The sequence below is a fragment of the Sporisorium graminicola genome, chromosome SGRAM_8 (genome assembly GCF_005498985.1).
Source record: "Sporisorium graminicola strain CBS 10092 chromosome SGRAM_8, whole genome shotgun sequence".
Lineage (NCBI taxonomy): Eukaryota > Fungi > Basidiomycota > Ustilaginomycetes > Ustilaginales > Ustilaginaceae > Sporisorium > Sporisorium graminicola.
In genome coordinates, this window is record NC_043738.1 from 1,181,991 (window position 1) to 1,199,930 (window position 17,940).

Sequence of the window (17,940 nt, forward strand, 5' to 3'; positions counted from 1 at the left end):
GCTGGAAGGGTTCGAAGTGTGTCATACAGCGGCTATGCTTTCGGGTATACTTCGAAGCTGCTGTGACTTTGCGGTTGCTGCGAACAGTCATCCTCGAATCCTCCACTGCGTCCACTGCTCTTTTTTGGAAAGGTAAGAAGAACTAGTAAAGGTGAAACAAAAAGACGACATCGAAATTGACTCTCTCTGTCCACGGAAAGTTGCTGACAGCTGATTGGGTATGCCTTGCCATTTCAGGGTCCAGCTTGAACCTGTTCCAAAAGCTTTGACCAACACCTCGCACCTATTGCCTTTCCTCCTCCTCCGTCGTCCATAGCTGCCACCGCCCCTACATCTGACTATTATTGCCTCACTCTAAAAATGCTGCCATTAGGCAGCGGAGGGGTTGCTGGTCCATCCGACACCACGGCGCATGACGAGGATGACTTCGAAACATACCTACTCCTCTTGCTGTCGGACTCGAACCTACCCACTGGTGGATTCGTAGCATCGTCCGGACTCGAATCATTCCACGCCCACGGGCTGCTGCACAACGCCCGGCCGACGGCAGATCTCGCCAAATTTGGTCAATTCTCTTCCTCCTCCTCCTCCTCCTCCACAAGGAAAGGCCCAACGACAGCCCCCTCGCAAGCACAACTCTCGTCGGCCACCCTCTCGTTTGCGCAGTCGACGCTGCACTCGTATGCACGCTCCAGCTTTGGGTTTCTCGCGCGCGTGCATGCTGTGGTCACCAAGTATCTCGAAGACGGTGTCGCTTCCAGCGCGGGCCAGGTGTTCAAAGAGGAGCAAGCGGCCAGGCTCAGCGACTGTTTAGGTGCGATCACGAGACTCGACTTCTCGTACCATACGCTTCTGCTCAACCACGTAGCGAGGCGGGCGTCGAAAGCGCAAGGAATCGCACTGCTCACACTCTACTCGAAGGCCTTTGCGAAACCGATCAATCTCGATCGGGAGGCGTTTACCCCTTCCGCCTCGCATGCTCGAGACTCCAACGGCGACCACACGGCCAACGGTGACGCCGCAGCAAAGACGCGTATCGAGCTGGCAGCCACCCTCGTCGACAAGCTCAAAATGGCCATCCGTCGGTCGTCCACTCGTGCTTCCGTACCGGGGGGTGGCGAGGTGACGCACGGACACCTGCCCATCTGCTGGGCCGTCTTCGCGGCCTGCCTGGGGATCAGCTTGAAGAAAGCCGTGTTCCTGCACCTGTTCCTGCAAGCGCGCTCGCTGTTCTCCAGCTCGATCCGGCTGAATACGCTGGGGCCGTACTTGGCGCATCAGATCATGCGGTTTCAGATGCGCACCGTGGTTGAGCGCGTGATTCACGAGATGGAGGCCACGGGGTGTCTCGACATCGACGATGCTTTTGTGGCCGCAGCGGGCAAGTTGGAAGGCCAAGAGGAGCAAATGCAGGTCGACTTGGAGGAGGTACAAGCATACGATATTCCGCAGAGCGATCCAGCACCCGAAAACACTGCCGTCTCAGCTGCGAGAGGAAAGTCGTTCCGCAACACAGCAACGATGACCACCACCACTCCCACCTCGTCGCTCACATCCCTGCGCCCGAAGGTCCAAGCCCTTCGCATCGGCAAGGGTAAACTCATCGCTGTCGACGACGACGATCCCAATCAAAGCTGGGCTTGGGACTGGCCGGAAGAGCAAGACATTTGCGCTCCGCAAAGTGGAGTAGGGGACAGCGATAAAGGGTTCTGGACGCAGCACTGGGCGCCGGCAACCACGTATCCGCTGGGAGAGATTATTCAGGCTCGACACGACCAGTTGCATTCGCGGCTGTTCAACAGTTGACACAGAGCTTGGTTCGGGCCGACGTTATCAATCCGTTACATTTGCATTCATATTCCAGAATTAGAGAGGGACAGAGCAAGTACAAGGTTTTTCACAGCGTGTCCATCGATCAAAGAGGTGGTGACAGGTTCCGTTCGAAGTTCGACCGCATCCCCGAGTCGAGTTCCTACAGCCTCCACGGCCTACTCCCAGTTCTTTGGCCCAATCTCAAAGAGCCCAACCCTGGGTCCACCCGTGAGCTTCTTCCACACTTTCTCGTACGTCTCGAGGAAAACGCTCTTGGGCGGCGGGGCGGTACCAGGCACACGAATCCTCGGCGAGTTGTCGACAGCCTTCTTGAGCTGTTGTGCCTTGTCCTGGAGATCAAAGTTGAGGCCCAAACCGGAGATCTGATCGCGCGACTCGCGGGGCTGAGGGAGGATGCTTTCGTTGTTGAAGAATCTACGCAGCGGGCCCGTCGCGGTCAGAAACCCGGACGATGTTTCCTTAGCACGCTCATCGATGATGGGCGAGTATTTCGAGTGCACCAGGTACTCCCACAAGATGGTGCCCAGGAAGAGGTAAGCGGCAAGGCGGAGTGCGACTTCGATGCGGTGCTGTTTGCTCTCTTCCTCGTCCGTGGCGGTCTTTTCGATGCGTCGGCCCTTGATTGCTTTGCCCGAGGCGCTGTAGCGAACGATGGAGAGCGCGATCACTGAGCCAAAAGAGATGCCTTGGATGAGTGCCACTGCGAAGGCAAGGCCGCGTTCGAATTCGGGCGTCCAGAGCTTTGTTCGGTGGAGCACCACATAGATGCCGTAGATGGGCACGGTGATGTGCGGAATCAACAGTGCAGATCCGATGCCTCCGCTGCGCACCGTGTTGTAGATGGCTTTGCCCGGGTGGAAGCTGGCCTTGCGTTCGGTGCCCGGTTCCGGATGAAGGCGGAACCTGGTCGCCATGGTGAGCCTTGCTCTGCCGTGAAGCGGGGATCTAGAGTGGGTGGGCGCTGTCGCCTGGATCGCCTTGGATGCGGATGGTTGTTGTGAGCAACTTGCTGAGGGGATCTTGTTCCGGTCTTGAGTCCCAGTCGCAGCGCGGTAAAGTCAAGCAGAGCGACGCGCAGAAGTAGACTTGGCTGACCACTTTGTATACGAATGGCGGTGATGGTGAAGAAGATGGAAGGAAGCAGACCAACGACACAGGAAGCAGAGAGGATCGCGCACAACCACAGATCGAGCCCAGACGAGCACAAGGCCCACATCCAAGTCTGGGGATGATGGGCACAGCGAAGGTTGCGGCTTACGCCGCCATGAAGCTGTTTCAGAGCAGCGGGCGGCTGCTGCACAAAGCTCGAGACAGAACAAGAAAAAAAGCGGCTCGGCTACGAAGGCTATGATGCAGCAGCAACAACTCTGTTTGCTCGACATGGTCCTCCACCACGTTCAGAGCTCGTTCGTGCATCTCTCTCACGTTCATTTTTCTCGCTGCTCGAACACGAACACAGCGTCTACATCCGCCGCGGCTCAGAGCACCAAATCTGGGGTCGAACTTTTTGGAAAATTGGGCGTCGACTCCCCGTGTCGTCACCGTGTAATGACAAAAGCAAGGCGGGAGCGTGAATCCGCTTTCGTTGGTCGGATAGCGGCCCTTTGTCCCCACTTTACAAACCCTTTCTGATCTGCGGGCCAAACGACAGGCAGACAAAGCGCAAACGAAGGCTTGCCCCGCAGCGTGTGACATGCTTGTTGAATGGCAGACAAAGGATCTTCCCAGCCGACGCCTTGGATGCCTTCCTTCACCTGCACGTTGTCCACTTTGTGTCGTCCGGATGCACACTCGGTGCTCTTCTGCCTTGAGACTGGGTCGCCAGGAAGGGGTTGGTGGGGCGCAGTGATAGCAACAGCGGACCAAGGATGTGGCAGAACCGTTTCCCTTGCCCCGAAAGGATGGAGCGCAATATAGAGTCACCTACTGCAGTAGCTACTGCTGCTGTTCTCCGCGCTTTCAGCAACACAGATTTCTTTTGCTCAAACATGACAATTTCTTTTTGTTCGTTGCTTGGATCTGACAAGCTTGAGCAGCACCAAAAGCACGTGACGACTTGCGCCATGAAACGCGCCTGGCTGGGATTGAAAGAAACACTTGAGTCAACCAACAGAAGTAAAAAAAAAAAGCGTCAGCAGGCGGCAACGATGCCGTGCAGCCTCCATACTTTGGTGTCGAGTCTCTTGCCTCATTCGGCAGGATCAGCTTGCCATGCACAGCCAACAGGGGCCAACGCAAAACGCTAGCATCAACCTTGTCGACGTCATTTCGTCGGCACGCCCCCCTTTCCGATGTTGATCGTCGCTATCGACAAAGCATGGTGACATCGTTTGGTACCGTAAATCGTCATTGCTAGCGGATCGACAACCATTGATCTCGAATGTCTCGCATCGCCGAGCAATGTGTATGCTATTGATGCCGTGAGTTGTCGTCGCAAACTTCCCCCTCAGAGTTGAAGAGCCGCATCAAAGCCAGAACACAGCAACCTCTCGATGCTTCCAACTCCATTTGGCCCCACCGGTCCCTATCGTCCGCTGGCATGGGAACGAGAGCAGTGTGCATAATCCTAAGCTTGTGTGGTGTATGCCTAGTCTGCAATGCGACTCGTCGAAGGAGGAGCTCGATTTGGTAGGCTCAGTCGCAGATTCCAGCCGCAAACTCAAGCTGTTGCTGCCAATTGAACAGATCGAGGAAGAGACGACAGAAAAGTAAAATAGATCGCTGCGCTTGAGCTTCCTGCAAATACATCCCTAGCTAGGGATCTTAGCCTCGCCTCTGATTGCGCTCTCGAGTGCCTCAGCTTGCTCGCCGTAAGAGAAATCTCTTGCAGCCCATCATCGGACCTTCCGAAGTGCAGTGATTTCCGGGAAGCAGCGTGCAGCTCAGAGCATTGTGTGGAGAGAGCATTCGAAACTTTAAGCTGCAGCTGTGCGCGTGCAGCTGCGCTTTTCTTTTCTGATTTCGATTCCCACTTTCCCTCCATCGTCACCCGCACTTGCTGCCTTCCATCCACCACCACCACCATCTTGACTCAATTCGTCTTCCGCACCCTCGCAGCTTTCTCCTCTCATTGTCTTTCCCGTCCTTGCTTCGTGCATTCTGCAGCCACCCCGAGTTGCACGGCATTCAATCACTCTTTCTCTTTCTCCGACTCTCACAGCGCGACTTCCACAGCCCCGCAACCATCGCCCTCCTCCAGCTCAGACTTTGCTTCAGGTACGCGCAGCTACGCACACCTTTCTCTGCTCATACAGGGTCTCCGAGCATTGTGCCCTGAACCTTTCTTCCAGTTCCAAACCTGGCACCGGCATCATCAGCTTCGCAGTCCATTTATCTTTTCTCTCTGCGCCTGGCACAATCAGGCTCATAAAGGCTATCATTGTACCCCGAACTCGTCAAAGTAAACATCGAACTCGCTGCTTGCTCTCCAAATCATCGACGTACCAACACAGCTGGCCTCTATCACATCCACTTGTACCGTCCCGCAGCGCGAGTGCCTTGCAGTCATGGCTTCGCCTTTGCGCAGTACAAATACATACAGGGCCCCACTCTCGGAGCTGCCCCTTCATCACTTTGTTTGCCAATCTCTCGCCGCCTCTCCCCAGACTTCTCCCGACAAGCTTCTCAAGACGCCTTCACGTTCTCGATCCCGTTCGCCCTCGCTGCCTACAAGCCGCAGAAACTCCACCTCTGTGTCCCCGCACAAGCAGGCCGTACTCCAAAACCATCGTCTCGTTCGAGAAGGCTCGGTCGCATCTCCTTCTTCTACCGCCAAAGAAACCGACAACATGGCAGACGTCGACTTTGCGCTCCTGCCCCGACGTCTCTTTGACGACTGCTCCTCGAAGCGAGCCAGCTCTGACGATCCACTCGAAACGAGTCCGGTTCTGCCGGGTTCTGCTTCCTCCCGATCGCGCTTCTCTCCGCACAACATCAAGCATCTGGCGCACCACTCTCCAAGCAGTCGACCTACGACTCCCAAAGGCGCTACCACCACTCCACTCAACCTCCGGCAACATCGCCCACCGCATACCTCAGGTCCCAAACCTACTCAATTTATCGAACCCAGTCCGACCACGCAAAGGATCTCTGAGCCTCGCCTCCCCATCTCTCACCGATACGAGCATGCGGATGCTCCTACCACGCCCTCACGCATACGCAAGCAAGCCAATCCGCCCATCGCGTCGGTGCCTCATGCTCCTGCTTCTTCCATGGACGGTGATCATGCTGCCGCTCAGGGTGGTATCACGCCTCTGGAGGAGCCTACTCGGCTTGCCAGCTCTGCGCTCCAAAGCTTACCCAAGAAGAAGCACCGCGTCTCGCCAACCGAGATCGCCATCGCGCATGAGGAAGCTGGAGCTGGTCCCATCGCCAGCCCCAGTCCTCGCAAGATGGCCGACTACTTTGCCCCTTCCGACGAGAATGCCTCTGCGTTCAGCTTCGATCGGACACGTCTGCGATCCGATTCGATCTCTGATCGCCAGCAAGCCGCGGCCGCGTTTCAAAACTTGACCGACATGGCGGCCTCGAAACAGCCGCTGAACAGCTTGACGCTCGCCAAATCGGGTCTGTTCTTGGGAGTAGTTGCCCGACCGCTGCCCGGCTGGACTGTATACGAAGATACCAACTTGAGCTCGGACACCGCGCCGTCTCAAGACCATGCGCAGCCAATGACGGACGAAGCTAGCGTCGCTGCAGTCAGTCCAGTCTCGAGCCCCAACCACAGTCCTGCCAAGCAGAGCGCTGCCTCGACGCCCAACAAGGAGAATCGCGTCCCGGACGCCGCTTTCCTAGCTTCCAAGCCTGTGCCCATCGCACTTCCGGATCGCGCCTACAGCGTTGATGGAATACCCACAAAGACCCGTTCCTCGTCGCGCCTCGCCTCGGCGGCGGCGAGCCCAGTCGCTTCTGCCTCGCGCAAACGCGGCACGGGCGGTCGTCTGAGCTTGCTTGCTGATGCCGATGCCGATGCTGATGCGGACGACGAGGATGTGCACCGGGACGCTTCTCTGCAGCTTGACGGCGACGAGACGCTCGCGCCAAGTTTGACGGCATCGGGCAAAAAGCTGAGGTCGAAGGGCACTGCTTCGCCAAGGCACGGTTCCCGCAAGGCTTCGTCGCACCAGAGGAAGGCGTCTGCTGGAAAGGGGCTCGAATCAGGTCGAACGAGCCGCAAAGCTTCAAGCAGTCACCAGCACGCTGTGGACAGCCCGCAGCGGGTGGCGGATGCGGCTGCGCTTGACGCGGTTGCCTCCCGTACGCGATCTCGCTCTCGGTTCTGAGGTGCGTTTTACCACCCCTTCACATCCCGCTTTTTATGGTCCGTAAGACTTGCTCTGGTTCTCAGCCTTGCCTCCGACACGTCTTCTGCTTCGTTCAAGTGCTACTGCCTTGCCTCGTCCGAAACGCAAGTGTTGATTCGTCTAAACTTACTCGTTTTCTGAACTGATTTCAGTCAAAGCCTCCTAGCTCTTCTTTCAACCTGTTTCTGCATTCCGCTGTATTCTAGCTTTTGTTCTGTCGCAATGCTTCTTGACCGTGATTGTGCATCAGATACGGACGTGCGACAAGGCCATCCTCTCTCCGCGGATGTGCTTGCTGCGGGCGGATTTTCCGGTCAAATTGTGTAGCCGGCGGGCGGGTGGACCCTTGCATTGCTCGCCCATGTCGCTCTTGGCGCAGTTTCCGCTCCTCCTCTCACTATTGCTTTTGGCACGGTCTCATCTCGACAGGCAATCGATCAAGACTTGGACGGCATGGCACGCTCAAGTGCTCTCCGTGGCGTGAGCGCGCTCGACCTGGTCCGGCAGCTGTGGGCGCAAGCGCAGTTGCCCAGCCGTGTTCTCGAAAACACTATACAGCGCGGCAACGTCATGCTCATCAACGAGCCTAGCGGCGCGGGACAAGCGGTGCGCTCGTCGTTCCAGCTGACCGCGGTGGCGCAGGCGTGCTGTGCCGCAATTGCTCTCGCCGAGCGGCTGAGGCTGGCTTTGGAGCGGATCAAAGCCTCGAGTGCAGGCGAAGCCGAAGTGGAGCGGCTGGTGCTGGACCGTGTCGAAGTGGATGCGCGGCACGCGATTGCCGAGTATGTCGGGTGGACCAAGGTTCACATCGGCCAAGCCGGGAAGGGGCAGATGCTAAGGGAGGCCGTTGCTACGGATAGCGAGGCAGGAAGAGAGGTGCTCAACATCGATGCGCACGCCGTCGCCGACTGGGACGCGCTCGCCGGCCTCTACCGCACTCGCCCAAACCCGCACCGCACCGTGACGGGAGTCGTTCGGATCCACACCAACTTCCCACACCACAAGCTGGGCATTCTGCAGATGCTCAACCTCGCGCCCCGCACGGCACGGTGGACAGACGCGCGAATATACGAGGATGTCTTTGCGCACGTTGAGCGGGCAGATCTGCAGCGCGAGCTAAGCAAATGGGACGCTTTCGAGTTCGAGCATGCTGCTCAGGAGGCTGGGCTGTGCGTGACAGCGTACCGAAGCCGAGCGGAGTGGGAGGCGTCCGAGATGGCACAGGCGCTGCGGGTGTGGATGGGCGATAATGCGGCCGGCGGGAGTGCGTTTCGAATCTCTCACATCGACTCACCCACCCCTACTGCGCGTAGACGATCGACTACAAGCAGGCCTGACAAGCTCAGAGTGGTCGACATGTCGCGGGTCATCGCGGGACCGATCTCGACTCGAACGCTCGCCGCGCACGGCGCAGACGTACTGCTTCTCAGCAGCGCTCGCTTGCCCAACCTTCCTCTGCGCGAGCTGGACACCGCACGCGGGAAGCGCACTGCCTTTGTCGAGCTTCCGCCCGGTGGATCTGGCCTTACGGAGCAAATGGACGCCCTGCTGAGGGGGGCCGATGTGGTTTCGCAAGCGTATCGCCCGCAGGGTTTGGCCGAGCGGGGGCTCAGCGCGGAGGAGGTTCAGAAGATCAGGCCGGGGATCGTTTACGCCGAGCTGTGCGCATTCGGGTTCACTGGCCCATGGGCGGACCGGAGAGCGTACGACTCGTTGACGCAAACCGCTTGTGGGATCAACTATCTCGAAGGACTCAGCTATCAGCAACACGAATCGGCGACAGAAGTGGGAGAGGTGGAACCAAAAGCACTGCCCGTACAAGCGCTAGACTATGCAGCCGGGTCGCTCATGTGCTTTGCTACCCTAGCGTGCAAGTGTCGAGCCATTCTCGAACGTATCAACGATCCCAGCGACGACGAAGAGGAGATGGAAGCGAAAGGCTGGAAGGTTCAAATCAGCCTGGCAAGTACAGCCGAGTGGATCATGAGTCTAGGTCAAATCGACGGCGACGAGGCTTGGACTACACCACCGCAGGATATCATTCCAATGCACGACGAGGCGAGGCTGGCCGCCATCACGAGCAGCTACAAGGTTCGTGGTATTTCGCAGCAGGATGTCCATGTGCTGGCTGTCCGCCATGCGTCCCTACCCGATGCGACGTCAGAAGCTGATGATGGTCTGAGGTGGACGGTTCCCAGCCATCTGGGCGTCGATCGGTTGGAGTGGTTGTAAAGTGTGTTGAAAGCATGACTGTTTCGTTGGCGATTGATACCACCCCTCATTCATATATATACATAGATGCACACGGAGCCCTCAAGGGACTGATACCTAGTTGACGATTGTGTCGAGCAGGGCTGTGCAGTAAGCAGAGGAGGCACTCTCCGTCACTCGGCCCTGTGGAAGCCCAACTCTGTTCGTTGAGCGTGAGGAATTGTCGCAGCCACGTCGGAATGTCATTTGATTCATTTGCGTTTTCTTCTTTCTGAGCGTGAAATGTGAAAAATTTCATCGGGATCCGCACCCGGTCCCAAGTGGAGGCCTGCAGCGCGCACAAACCAGCTTGCACACCGCATCCTGCGTATCATGGCTTGGCCTCGTCCACCAGGTACACGACCGTGGTGCGGAGTTTGACGTCAGGAACAGTCGAAGCATGATGGTGACAGCGAGTGTGGGGAAACTCGAATGATTTGGCGAGCCGGTGCCGGTGTCGGTGTGAAGATTGTGACGTAGAACGAGTACAGGGGGCGTCATCGTGGAGAAGCGAGTGTAGATGCCGTAGCGTTGGTTGTTGGAGCCGCGGGTGAGTCGCAAAGCAGAAAGAGAAACCTCAAGCTCGAACCGGTCTTTTCTTCTCCGCAAATTCCAACTGCTGCAGATCCTTGTGGCTTTGCTACGCAGAGCCTTCCCCACGCCCGAGGTAATAACGTGAAATCGCGGCAGAGAGCGTCGAGAGCTGCAGGCGCGAAATTTGAACGGGTTATGATATGCAAAGGATGCAGAGTGAGACGCTTCAAGCTCAGGAGCCGCTCAGCAACAGAGTGTGTGACTGCATCTTGAACTGCAACTGCGTATCCGTAATCCACTTCTCCTCCCACTCGATCCTCTACCTCTCCCTCTCTCGACAAAATCACACGTTGTTTCTTCTTGGTCTACCGTCACACGCTCCGTGCATCTTCCAAATTAACTGAAGAGTGTGTCTGGTCTTTTCCTCGCTGGCCCCTTCACCAAGTTTCGAACTGGTAGCAGCACCACGCTGGTCTTGACGGAAACAATTCTTTCCCGCTGCCACACCCTCACGTTATTCGGCGCTGAACCACCAGAAGCACTCAATCAGCAGCGGTATCACACCCTCTCACGAGTGCACAGCTACCATGGGCGGCAAAGACGAACGCAAGGCTTCGCGTTCCCGGCGCGGCTTCCCCATCGACAAGCGCAAGATCGACGAGCTCGACGTCGTCTATTCGGGATGGATCCTCAAAAAGAAGCGCAAAAAGATGCAAGGGTACGCCAAGCGTTTCCTCGTGCTGACCAACGAAGGCATCCTCACCTATGCCCTCAGCCCCGAAAAAGCCACGCGCGACGCCATCGAGATCCCGCACGCCTCCGTCACCAGTAGCATGCGTCACGGTACCATCCACGTCGACTCGGGTTCCAGCGTCTTCCATCTCAAGGCGCTCTCTCCGCAAGATTTCGAAGCGTGGCGCACCCATTTGCGCTCCTTCATCCCCGACCGTCCCACAGGCAGCTTGCAGCGTCTCTACCTGTCCAATGGCACCGATCTGCAGCCGATCGACCTCGCCCGGGTCTGGACGCACCTCGACCAGACCTCGGCGCTCGTCAAGGATCTGTCGACGCGCTCGGGTGCGCTCAAGGGCAAGACATCGTCCAAATCCGCCACCGATGCGATCATGGGTGCGCTTGGAGCCAAGTCCAACGACAACGCCGACGAAATTGCCGCCTTCCACCTCACTGCCGAGAATTTGGCGACCGAGTTTGAGCAGCTCAAGAGCGAGATCGAGTCCAAGATCCCACGCGTCGATGCGAATGCTGGCACCATGCGATCCATGTCGGGCATTTCCGGTATTAGCGGTGGTGGAGAGGATGGCCGCAGTCGCAGCAAGCGCCTGTCGATGTCTTCGCTCGCTACTACGGGAACCGACTCTGCCATCTTCTACGATGCCGATAGCCACGGCGAGGAGCTCTTCATGGATGATGACGGCAAAGGCGACGATGAGGGCAACGCATCGCGATCCGAGAGCAGCGACGCGGAAGCCACCGACTCGGAAGCGGAAGACTCTTCGCAGCCAGACACCAACGATACACGTACGCTCTCCTCCGCCGATGGCGGCAGCGGCGGTGGCAAGGCGGTGGTGCAATACCGCAAGAAGCTCCCCGCCAAGGTCTCGGGGGACGAGGTGTCGCTCTTCAGCATGTTGAAGAAAAACGTCGGCAAGGATCTCTCCACGATTTCGTTCCCTGTCTCGTTCAACTGTCCGCTCTCGCTGCTGCAAGCTGCTGCGGAGGAGTACGAGTACGCTGCAGACCTGTTGGAGCGAGCGGGCAAGTCGCAAGACTGGGTCGAACGCATTTGCCTCGTCGGAGCGTTTGCTGTATCTGGCTACGCGAGCACCAAGCTCCGCGCGAGCCGCAAGCCGTTCAATCCCCTGCTGGGCGAGACGTACGAATGCGTGCGCGAGGACAAGCACTTGAAGTTCCTCGCCGAAAAGGTAGTACACCAGCCGCCCGTCGTTGCCTTTTACGCAGAGGGCAAGGGCTGGAAGGCGCAAGGCTGGAGTGCAGTCAAGAACAAGTTCTGGGGCAAGTCGCTCGAGCTGATTCCGGAGGGCAGCATTCGCTTGGAATTCGGCGATGGCGATGTCTTCTCCATCCAGAAACCGTCGTCATTCATGCGCAACCTGCTCGCGGGTAACAAGTATCTCGAACACGTCGGCGAGTTGACCGTCACCAACGAGTCCACCGGCCAACGCGCGGTGATCGAGTTCAAGGAGGGAACCATGTGGGGCGGGTCCAACTCGCGCAACAACGTCGAGGGCAAAGTGTACGACGCCAACGACTCGACCGTGACCACGGTCAAGGGCAAATGGTCCGACAACCTCTCGCGCCAGAAGGACAAGGAGAACTACCAGCTGCTGTGGGAGGCGCACGAAATGCCGCCGTACGCCGAAGACTACTACGGTTTCACCTACTTTGCCATGTCGCTCAACGAGATCACGGATGACATCAAGGACGTGCTCGCGCCGACTGACTCGCGTCTGCGCCCGGACCAGCGCGCGTTTGAAGAGGGCGACGTGGACAAGGCCGAGCATCTCAAGCAGAAGCTCGAAGAGGCCCAGCGCGGCCGGCGCAAGAAGCTCGAGGCCGACGGCGAAAAGTATACCCCACGCTGGTTCCACAAGACCGACGACGCACCGCACTGGCAGTACGGCGCCAGTGACGGCAGCGACTACTTCAAGCTGCGCAAGAAGGCGCTCGAAAGCGGCACCGCCGAGCCGTGGAACCAGGCCAGTGTCCCCAACGTCTTTGATGTCTGAGACTCGCACAGTCGGTCTTTTCTCCTCCGTCCTCCTCTACCGCCCCACAGCCCCAGGGCCCTACGGTAGCGCCCAACGGCTCAAGCCTCCATACAGTCTACCTTAACGTTCACTTAGCTCCACACCCCCGACACTCGCGCTCTCTAACTCTACTCAGCCCTGATCACTCTCGCTCGCTCTGTCTCCCGCGCTCTTGCCCAGTCTCCCCTCGCACCTTCACTCATGTTAGCTTAGCGTTATCTGTAATGCGTGCAATTTCAACCGCTCAAAACGCGTCACCACCCGTCTGTGCCCCCTCCCCTCCCCCCACAACCTCCCGCGCTGCATCACACCACGCCAATACTACACACACACCTAAACCGATACCACAACCCCGCGCGGCCCTTGGCCAACTCGCCATCCTCGAGCTGCACGGTGCCCAGCAGCGAGCTCGACTTCCAGCCCCAGCTCTGGCTGATGGTGAACTTGTCCGGGCCGGAGCTGAACTTGGTCAGCGCCGTGCCGAGCGGGCTGGGGCAGTGAATTGAGAAGTAGGCGCGCAGCTCGGTGCGCGGGTCGCGGTAGGGGATGGCGGGCGTCGGGCAGCACTGGTATACCGACGGGCCGCCGGGGTAGAGCGGGACGACGGGCGGACGGGGCACCGTCGGCGCGCTGGGCGTGGTCGCGGAGGCGGAGGCGCGAGCGGAAGCAGGTGTCGTGGCGCGATGCAGCGCCGACGCGCCGGCGGTGGTGGTGGCGCCGCTGGACAGCGCATCGTCGAGGTAGCTGTGCGACAGCAGCGATGGCTCGCCTCCCAACTGCATCGTGCCCAAGTCGGCGAGCGTCGATAACGCCGGGATCGACGACGTAGCCGCACTATTTCCTCCACCACCGACCGAATTGTCCGCATGCGACAACGTGCTTCCTCCGCCACCGCCCTCGCCCGCGGCAAACGAATCGTGAACCCCACTGCGCATAGGCGAGCTTCCCCCAGTCGCCCCTCCCATCCGAGTCACGCTCCGCCCGCTCGGCAGTGTCAACGTGCTCCCTGCCCCGCTCGCACCATACCCGTGGCCGCCAGCACGCACGGGCGATGTAAAGCTCGTATCGAAAAAGCTGCCACTTGCAGCTTCCCCACCGGCAGCAACCGCATCGTCCACCGTCGGACCTGCAAATACAGAGCCACGCGAAGCCGACGCCTGGTGCGCCGCTCGACTATTCCGCCAACTGTTCGCCCCTTCGTTCGGCTCGACCCTGCCACCACCGCGAGGCGTCGTTGAGCCTCCAGCCTCGCGCTGCGCGGCTGCACGCGATCCCGCAGAGCCACCAGCAGCAGGGGCAGCCCAACCCGCCTCGCCGGCCATACCCTGCGCTGCATCCGCCTCCACCGCTGTGGGGGCTGACGGCGGGGGCAGCTGCTCCATCAGGCTCTGCCGGTGCAGGTAGATGCCGAGCTGGATCCCCTTGACCTTCTTGACCACCTGGATGTACAGGTTCCACACGCTACCCGCATAGAAGAACGTGGGCGAGTACAGCCGCTGCTTCTCCTGCAGCTTGTCGATACCAAAGAATTCCACACCGACGCGCATGGGCTCATACCCGCTCCACCGCTCTGGCGAAACACCATTCGAGTCGATCGAGTCCGCATCGACGTCGTCGACATCTTCGTTCGGGTCGTGGGAACGTGCTCCGCCAGTCTCGCCCGCCATGGAGGTTCGTGCATCGCTCTCGTCCAATGGACGTGACGACGACGGAAAGACGGATCCCATCGGCTGGCGTTGAGTGGTCTCGGATGTGGAGGACAGGTGTCGGTACGCAAACTCTCCGAGCTCCCGGCCCGTGGCCACGTCGTTGGCAATGCCGTAGAAGTGCGATCGGTCGCGTCGCTGAGTGGACGGATTAGCCGCATCGTGGTGCATCACAGCTTGGATGGGCAGCGTGTGAGGCATCTGGATCGCTGCCGTGCCCGAGGGACCCAGATGGTCGTCTGCAAATGCGGCCGTCGTGTGTCCCCGTTCGTCATCCGAGCCAGCAGCGCGCGATGTATTCGAAGAGCTTGGGACGATCGATCCCATCACCGACATGAGACCATCGCCAAACCGGACCGTGTCATCCGACGGCACGAGATAGTACTTTTTGGAGAGCAGACCCGCCTTGCCACCACCCAGCGCACCAAACATGAGCGGACTGGCAGCGAGACCTCCTAAAGCCGAGGTGGATCCAAAGCCGAGAGAAGCATCGGCATCGTCAGCCAGGTAGCTAGGAGTGCCCGACCGACTGCGAGAGAAGTGCCGCTGCGAGCCAGCCGCAAGGACCGTCGACTCGAACGCGTCTCGGAAGTGTACGATGGAGCTCGAGACACCGAGCTCGCCCACTCCGTCCCTATCTTGTGCCAACGTGTGGTCAGACTCGTGCGACGCAGCATCGCTTGCCGTCTCGGCGTCGTGAAGCGGTGCCGAGGCGGAACTTTGGCGCACTGAGCTGACACTCGACAAGATGTGCGTCTTGAGCTCGTTGCTCACCCACAGAGCGGCTTGAAGCACGTTGAGTGGTGTATAGGAGCGACCAGTGGTAGGCGAGACATCGGTGCTGATCTTGTTGAGCGCTTGGAACGGCATGTGCGAATAGTAGATGCCGGAAGTGAAGAGTTCCTCGTACTCGGCTTCGTCTTCGTCGAGCGAGGCTGAAAAGGTGGTGGAGTCCATGCCATCATTCCACGCTTCTTGAAGAGGCGTGCTAGCAGGATCCACGTCGTCGCCCTCGCCCGCTGAAGAAGTGGTCCTGCGGAAAGCCTTGAAGCCGAAGCCGTCTCCAGCATCCGAGGATGCTGCGCTGGGGCTCGATGTTTTGGGCGCTGCTCCCGTCTTTTTGCTTGGAGCGGCGGCATCCGTCTGCTTTACAGTAACATCTTCTTCGTCTTCGCGCATCCACTCTTCGATCAAACGGTCCAAGACGTTGATGAGCGCCTTTTGCTTGCGCCTGAATTCGACCACCTTCTTTGCGAATTCGTACCTGTGCAGCTCGGAAGGCACAAAAAAGCCATCAGACGAAATGATGGCGCGCACCCAGGAACTAGGCATCGAAGGATACGACCAGACACGCAGTCGGGGGGAAGGCAGTCGCTCTTCGGCATCGGGCATGCGGCCTCGAGGAAGCATCGAGGTGTGCAAGAGATCGACGTCACCAGAATGAAGGCGGTCGCGAAGCAGCGTCAGCCTTGCAAGGTCACGATCCTCCCTGCACATGCGGATCCAAGTCTCGATCTCGACGATACGCTCGCGCTCCATGGACGACTCGAGCTCAAAGATGTCGAGGCCCCAGCGCGCATACCAGCAGACACAGGCTTCTCCGATCTTGTCTGCTGTGAGGCCGTACTGGTACTCGGGTGAGATTGAGACCGCAGCGTGCATAGCAAGCCCTGCAGGCTCAGGCTCAGACTCGGAGAAGCCTGCGGTCTTTTTGGCGCTGCGCTTTCCATCCCGGCCCCTCGGGTGAACCAGGGGTGCGGCGGAGGCTACGCGGAGCTTGCTGGAAAAGTCGGCCGCCAAGTCGTCCGAGGATGCTTCTTGCCGGCTGCTGAATTCCGGCTTTGCCTGCGATGGTGGCGAGGTGGTCGAAAGCGGATCGATACGTGCAATCTGTTCGAGCGTTCGTGCAGGGCCTTCTAGCTCCCAGTCCCACTCGTCGAGGTCATGTAGCATTTCGTCCGAAGCTGATCTATGAAGATCGGTACCTTCAATGCCATGGCCAACGGCGAAACGAAGATACTGTGTCACAGTGAACGGCGTGAGGGAGCAGAGGACGAGGGTGAGAGCCTGTGCGGTGACGCTGGGAATGTTGAGGTAGATGGAGGTAGCTAGAAGCGAGAGGAGGAAGCGAGGCGTGGCAGGGTGAGAGCGCTTGTCGATCAACAGATTGCGCAGTTGCAAATCGGAGGATGGTGAAAGGCGCATCGAGAGTGCAGGCGAGAAGGGATGATCGGAGGAAGGCGTCGACCAAACGGGCAGCACCAGCTTTGGACCATCGCCATAGAGCCTTGCGATGCTATACTCAAAGGCGGCCCTGCTGATGTTCGGATCATCGAAGTGCAGTTCCACCACATCACTATCGCTATCCCTGATGGTAGAAGAGGATGCGTGAGCAGCGGAAGAAGAAGTTGTATTTGACTCGCGATGGCTGTTGTTCTTGCTGAGGGCGGCTGCGGCGGAAGCGGCTGCTAGATCCTCTGCATATCCGCCGCAGAGCATGGCACGGAAGAAGCCAGACTGAATGAGGACGAGGCGATGCAGATGATAGATGCGACCAAACGCCCTGATGCGGATGTCGGAGCACCGTCCGCCCAGCAGACCGAGCTCGTAAATGTGTTGTTGCATGACGTTGAGTCTCGGTCGACCGCGCTGTTCAGCACGACGATGCTGAGTCAGGGTTGGAATGGCACGCTGATTTTTCGCTGCAGAGGTTGTCAAGCTTGGTATGCAGCGAAGGCGAAGATGGTGAATAGCAAGGAGAAGTGACAGAAGCTGAGGAGGTGCTCAGTCAAAAGCACTCAGATCCAAAACTCACGAGTCTTTCTCTCTCTCCCGCGTGGACGGGCCGTGCTCAGTCGAGCCTTTCTCAGTGTGTGTTTCGGAGTGCTGGCAGCGGTCGCGTGAAGTGCTGCCGAGCGAGAAGCGCCTGTTCAGCTGCTCGAATTAATAAAATTCAAAGAAAATCCGTACGATTTGTTGAACAGGGTTGCGAGCCCCTTTCTTGGGGTGACAAGCGGTCTGCACGTTGCTGCAGGGTCTCTTTCGCTTGAGAGCCTGACAAGGTGGAGGGAGGATTCACCTCTCAGGACAAAGGGGACGAATCCAAGCCTCCTTCTTGACTCTATGTGTGCAGTCGGCAGGGCCGCCTCTTTCGAAGGCACCTGCTCCATCAACGAAGACGACCACGACGACAAGAGTAGACAAGGATACTGCAATTGAGGCGTTATGGTACTTCCTGCAGACAGCAGCCATGTATGGGTGAATAGGGTGACAACGTAAGAGAGCGGAGAGGACGTGGCGACCCCTTGTGCTTCTCCAAGCCCAAAGAGAGCAGGACTACACAGCCCATTCTGGTGTTGGGTTCTGGTGTTAGGAGAACTGCGTGTATAAGCATTGTATTAGACGGGACAGATGCAAGATAGAACAGAGACAAGCGGTGCGATGATAGAATGGTTAGAACAAGTAAACGGAGAGTGGCGAAAGGAATAGCAAAGAAAAGGTATTAGAGGAACCAAGAGGGATGAT

At 58.5% G+C, this 17,940-nt stretch overlaps 6 protein-coding genes across 6 annotated transcripts; 4 read left to right on the forward strand and 2 right to left on the reverse strand.

Moving 5' to 3' along the window:
- Positions 1 to 360: 360 nt before the first annotated feature.
- On the forward strand, positions 361 to 1,806 carry EX895_006161 (uncharacterized protein; the record flags this gene model as incomplete). The annotated part of the gene is made up of 1 exon (XM_029886753.1): positions 361 to 1,806. The coding sequence occupies one exon, from the start codon at positions 361 to 363 to the stop codon at positions 1,804 to 1,806; it is 1,446 nt and encodes a 481-aa protein (XP_029737066.1).
- A 182-nt stretch (positions 1,807 to 1,988) lies between these two features.
- EX895_006162 (uncharacterized protein) lies at positions 1,989 to 2,747 on the reverse strand (the record flags this gene model as incomplete). The annotated part of the gene is made up of 1 exon (XM_029886754.1): positions 1,989 to 2,747. One exon carries the CDS (start codon positions 2,745 to 2,747, stop codon positions 1,989 to 1,991), a length of 759 nt encoding a protein of 252 aa, XP_029737067.1.
- A 2,592-nt stretch (positions 2,748 to 5,339) lies between these two features.
- Positions 5,340 to 7,115, forward strand: EX895_006163 (uncharacterized protein; the record flags this gene model as incomplete). Its single annotated transcript, XM_029886755.1, has 1 exon — positions 5,340 to 7,115. One exon carries the CDS (start codon positions 5,340 to 5,342, stop codon positions 7,113 to 7,115), a length of 1,776 nt encoding a protein of 591 aa, XP_029737068.1.
- Positions 7,116 to 7,589: 474 nt separating this feature from the next.
- EX895_006164 (uncharacterized protein) lies at positions 7,590 to 9,368 on the forward strand (the record flags this gene model as incomplete). Its single annotated transcript, XM_029886756.1, has 1 exon — positions 7,590 to 9,368. One exon carries the CDS (start codon positions 7,590 to 7,592, stop codon positions 9,366 to 9,368), a length of 1,779 nt encoding a protein of 592 aa, XP_029737069.1.
- A 1,139-nt stretch (positions 9,369 to 10,507) lies between these two features.
- EX895_006165 (uncharacterized protein) lies at positions 10,508 to 12,688 on the forward strand (the record flags this gene model as incomplete). Its single annotated transcript, XM_029886757.1, has 1 exon — positions 10,508 to 12,688. The coding sequence occupies one exon, from the start codon at positions 10,508 to 10,510 to the stop codon at positions 12,686 to 12,688; it is 2,181 nt and encodes a 726-aa protein (XP_029737070.1).
- A 326-nt stretch (positions 12,689 to 13,014) lies between these two features.
- EX895_006166 (uncharacterized protein) lies at positions 13,015 to 17,040 on the reverse strand (the record flags this gene model as incomplete). The annotated part of the gene is made up of 1 exon (XM_029886758.1): positions 13,015 to 17,040. The coding sequence occupies one exon, from the start codon at positions 17,038 to 17,040 to the stop codon at positions 13,015 to 13,017; it is 4,026 nt and encodes a 1,341-aa protein (XP_029737071.1).
- Positions 17,041 to 17,940: the final 900 nt, after the last annotated feature.